General features: G+C 25.1%; 1 protein-coding gene across 1 annotated transcript; it reads right to left on the bottom strand.

Moving 5' to 3' along the window:
* Positions 1–1022: 1022 nt before the first annotated feature.
* Positions 1023–5327, bottom strand: LOC113548235. Its single transcript, XM_026949010.1, has 6 exons — positions 5160–5327; positions 4256–4373; positions 4097–4193; positions 2831–3018; positions 1901–1951; positions 1023–1812 (listed from the first exon to the last, which is right to left on the bottom strand). Exons 2-6 carry the CDS (start codon positions 4340–4342, stop codon positions 1729–1731), a joined length of 507 nt encoding a protein of 168 aa, XP_026804811.1. The 5' UTR covers positions 4343–4373; positions 5160–5327; the 3' UTR covers positions 1023–1728.
* Positions 5328–5754: the final 427 nt, after the last annotated feature.

Genomic DNA, 5754 nt, shown 5'->3' with positions numbered 1-5754 from the left:
GATGTGTATGCTAGAGTATGCATTAAAATGTACATTATTATAAATTGATTACTTAGGGTTTAATTTAATTATTTAGTAAATGATGATGGTAATTTGTATCAAAAAAAAATAGATACCTAGATATTATATAAAATTTTAAAAATAACAGACAAAACTGAAAATAATTTTTAAATGCAATATATTATAATATAAATTATCAAGAAATTGTTAAGTTTTAATTGAAAGACATCAAAAAAATTAAGCTGACAACTAGGAACACATAATATAACTATCAATATAAATTTTCATTGCAGTACTCAACCACTTAGCTGTATTGCAATCATAAAGGTATTGATTGGAACTTGAAACAGTATGTGTAGTTATTGAATAGAACTATAGAAATAAATATTATTATAAAAATATCTACGCTTCTTATATTACAGCTTGCTTTTTTATTTAAATTTAAATATATAAATAAGACACAAAACTTCCTTTAATTAGTGAAACCATTGATTATATAGTATTACTATAATACTAGTATTTATAATCAATGGTAAAACTTAATATAAATTTCATCAAGTGGAAAAAAATCAAACAATCATCAATACAGGTAACTCTTAATTATAAATCTTTATCATATCAACTTTTCATACATTTGACTAGTCACAATATGAAAGGTCATTAAAATTGAACTATATAGTGACGTTGTGCATTACACACATAGTTATCAAAAACGTCAGTATAAATATCTGTAAAAAAAAAAAAGGCAGCGAAAAATGTTATCATTGGTATTGTGAGAAAATGTTCATTTAAACAAATTATAAAAGGATTTAATTGTTCATCTCTTGTAAGTTATATTATAACTTCTACATGTTGTTAAGATTTTCTTAATAATAACAATAAATTAATATTAAATATAAATAGTTTATTATCAAAAATACTAAAAACGTAATACAAATTTATTTTTAAATATTCAAAAAGTAATTACTTATTTACTTAAAATATAATATAATACTTATCTTTATATTTTTATTTAAGGCACGATTATTTAAATTTAAAAAAAAATGGACGGATTACAATATTGAACAAATATGATGAAATTAGTTAAAGGGGACGACAACAATCAAATGAGGTTTATACATTCATATTTTATAAGATTGCAAATGAGTAAAGGTATTATTATAATTATCTGTTTTTTAAAACCAGACTGTCAAAAAAGATGAATCATCATTTCTTTGGTATAATTTGAACACAATATTCTTATGTATTTACTATTTATGTAATATTTCAAATAAAGATCTTTATGTCTATAGTTTGCACTATGTACCCCCTTGGAAAATGTCCAGACATCTTTCAAGATGGTATATTATATCTAATTTTCCTCAGCACATTATGAGCTTCAGATCAACCTAACACTCTTAACATATTAATACCTAAGTAAACATTCTGAGTGTTTTCATGGTATCAGGTTTAAAGCCTTGATTAAAACATTTGAAGGTCATATGGAATCAAATTTCATGTAATATTTCTTAAAACATTTTTTTTCTATATGAAATTAGATCATTGCCGTTCCCTATAAAATTCTTACATAGTAATGGCAGTCTTAACAAAATGGTTCCTAGTTAGCAAAAAAAAATTATCAATATAATAGATATTTCAAAAAAAAAAATATTTTTAAATAGTCATAATAATATAAAAAAAATTCAATTATAAGTGCTGTTATACTATAAAGTATAAATTCATAGCTTATTAAAATATAAGAAGCTCAATGTTTGGTGATTGCATTTCGTAGATCACTCTGTATTGAGTGTAAACACATAACCAGCAATAAAACTAAAAAATAAAATATATTAGAACATAAATAATGAATTTTTTTTAATAATTTATTTATTTTGTATTTTATTTAATCTTGTAAACGTACTTGCATAGCAGCCACAATCCAATAAATCACAGCAGCACATATTATGTGAATCTAAAAAATAATAATACCAATTTTGACATATTTAATATAAACTATATAATAATAATTAACCTGATTCGGGATTTCAGAAGCATAGTATTTATTTATTTAGTTATTATTAAAACTGCTAAAACTAGGATCATTGAACTAAAAACAATAACATTTTTTTTTTTTTTTTATGATATGTATACATTTTATACAATACCTAGTAATTTATTTATCCAAGAACACTCATATAAAAACTATGAATATTAATAATTTTTTTTTTTTTTTCACAATCTAAAATTTTTACAGAATTGAACGAATAGTTATTGAGTTATAAGTATTTTAAGTTTAGATGAATGAAATGGTGTAGAGGCACAACCACACTTGGGTACTCCTCAAAATGTTAATCCACTACTCTATTTACCTAAATTTAAATACTTATAACTAAGGTGCGTATTTCAATGCATTTGCATCTTTTTTATGGAATGTCTTACACAAATACACGATGCTTTCCAATGTACAAATGTGTTTTAAGTACTCCATGTTGTAACTAAAAATTTTTTAAGCTATTTCTCAGAGTATGACTAAAAAAATCGACTATTTAAATTTACATAGTATAAAAGTATAATACATAATAAAATAAAAATGTTATTTGTCAAATTTAAATTTTTACTCATTATTTATATTTATAAAGGTATGTTTGTACCTATACAATATTTTTTTGTTAAATTTAAATATTTATTTATTTCATTAACCCTACACAATATATTACCTCTTCAAAAACAATATGCTTGAAATTCAAAAGTATTGTATTAAAAAGTCAAGCATTGAAACATATAATTACTAACAGAAACAAGCAATGCTTAAATTTTATTTTTAAAGAATAATATTATAAAATGTACTTACATAAATATAGTATCCATATAGCAGCCAAATGGACCAAACCAGTAAAAATATTACAACAAAGCCCATACCAATTAGCCATGGTAAAAGGAATCCTCGAAGATTGTTATTTAAACCCTTCAGCAACAATAGAGATGAACCCACCATATAGGCAAAAAATATTAAAGTGTACACCACATAATAATTAAGTTCTAAACAAAAAAACATAATAATTAAAAATGCAATAGATTAAAAAATGTAAAAATAAAAATGTAATAAATTCTGACTCTTGAAAAAAGAAACCTACTGTGATTAATTTACATATTCTTCAAACTAACCCTATCACAGCACAACCTAGTAAAAAACCTCGGTACAATCTGGTCAGATCTGTTATTATACAAGCATCAGGTTCCTTAATTCATTGGCCACATTAAAATGTCATACTACATAACTAAACAATAAAACTACTACATAATAGGTCAGGTTAAAAGAACTACTTTTTCGAAAATTTATTAATAGAAATAAAAATATAATTTAAAAATATAATATTGATGTATGTAAACTATGATAAAAAATTAACATTAAATGGTCAATGTGAATGCTGAAAAAAAATCTTAAGTATACATAATACAGAATGCGACAAAATGTATGGCCATTATAATGACTTTGACAATTACACATAATAGCTATTATTATTATAAGACTTATAGTATATGCATAGAATATTAAAGTAATGGAGATAGAGTAATTAAGTCAAATAATATTTTATTGAATTGATTTTGATTAACACTTTGACTGCGACATGGGTTGACTTGAACGATTCCCCTGTATAGAACATTTTTTGTAATAATAGTAGCAAGTATAATAAAAATATGAAAAATACTCGGAATCTCAAACCACCAAGAATTAAACAAATCTGTGTGGAGGTGCAAGCACAAATAACTTGTTGTATGCTTGTATTATTGGGAGAGGTCAGAAAGTAATACAGGTTGTCGACCATACGTTGACACCCGCCACATAGTACACATACGATTTGTCGACAACGCATCGACATCAGTAGTCAAAGTGTTAATAATGAAATTAATTTTCAAGTTTAGCTTGTATATGCTAAAATGTGGTTATGCTCTGAATAATCATCGTACACAATTAAAGATATAATTAGATTATATAGAAATGTGCCGTAAGCATAAAAAGGTTGAGAACCACTGTCTTAAGAATGTATATTATACAGGAGACATTCTTGCCTATTTTAAAACTTAGAGACTAAAGTATTTTCTTTAAATTACTTACCACGTAAATTAGCTTCAAAAAAAGGATTATACATTTGTGTTGATTCACCTCCATTTTGCATATGGACAAGAAGTGCCATCAAGAAAATTGATATCGCCTAAAAAATAATAAAACAAATATTTATATACTAGAAAAATAAAAATAAATGTATAAGCTTACAATTGTGTATGCTGCTACAAATTTACAACCAGTTTTCACGTCTGGATACACAATAATGGGCGTCCAAAATGTTTTTAACAGAGTCATTGTTCTTTTTTGTCAATAATCACAATAAAACCTATAAAAAAAAATGTAAATATATTTAGAAAAAATTATTTAAAGTAACAATAATTTCACATTATGCCTTTTAATTATAAGTAACAACTAAACTCAATCAATCATAATAATTATATATAACAATTACATACGATAAATCAAGGTAAATACATACAAAGTAATAGTAGTCTTCAAATAATTATAAAATGTATTATAAAAATAATTGAAAACTTATAAGAAGTGTAACATTTATAAATATGGTCTAATATTTACAGTTTTGAATTTAGTTAAAACAATCAAGCAAATTTGTTTGAAAGCAAAAAGAAACTATTTATTGTTATTAATTTTAACAACATAAAAAATAAATGGTTTAATAATTGCATTAATGGCTCATTTTCAATGTTATACAAAAAATAAATGTCTGATAAATGAAGACTGAATTACAATAACTGGGTAGTCAGCACTAAACATAATAATATATTATATCAAATAGATAATGACCAACAAGTTTCAAAAGTTATGCACAAATACATAAAAAAAAAGGAAGGCCAGCCAGCAAATCTGCAAAAGTATAAAAACTACATTAACCAAATCACAATCAATGGCAAGACTTAAAATTATCATGATTGAGTTTCAAAATGCGTGATTACATAAAAATAATACAATAGTTTGCACTACCATTGTGTTTTTTTACAGGCGGTTTTTATTAATAGTAAACAATTATTTTTAGGGCGTGTTGCAGTAACTAGCAGTGGTGGTATTAGTTCAATTAGTTGTAGTCACCGTTTAAATAATAAAATTTGCTTACGAATTACGACGTCAGTTGATCGCTTCTTCGTTTGTATTCAAAGTCAATACGTACTAACGTATTAGATTTGAAAATCACCAGTTTGAATAAGCTATTAACGGCGTCTTGATCTAGACATCTAGTTGAACTTGATTATTGGGAAGAACGGAATTCGTCAATCATTGAACTGATCTGATCACTGATATCACATTATCACTTATTATCAGAAGCAAAGAGTATGTAGTGTTATTATTGTTCGAAAATGCTGCCAACAGATATTATTCGAGATATTAGTTTGCTAGCGGGAACAAGACGGTACAAAAAAAAAAAACAAGTAAATTGATTAATAGGTATTCAAATTATTTATTAAAATGCATAGTGTATTAGTGTATACAAGCGGGTAGGTCAGATAGGAAATAATAAGATTAAGAATCAAACATCAGCATATAGATAATGAGCGTCCCCAGGAAGGAGGGTGAGAAATGGGGCACTTGCCCTTCCCCTAGACTTTAAAATTTGTTTTCCTAAGTATTATCTGTTAGGTACGCCGTTGAACGCCAATTTAGTAAACACAAAATACTTTATTTTTTGATGAATACTAAATAGTATAAAATTA

Source organism: Rhopalosiphum maidis, chromosome 1 (genome assembly GCF_003676215.2).
Source record: "Rhopalosiphum maidis isolate BTI-1 chromosome 1, ASM367621v3, whole genome shotgun sequence".
NCBI classification, from domain to species: Eukaryota; Metazoa; Arthropoda; class Insecta; order Hemiptera; family Aphididae; genus Rhopalosiphum; species Rhopalosiphum maidis.
Note: the sequence above shows the minus strand (reverse complement) of the source record. Positions and strands in the feature narration are given on the sequence as shown.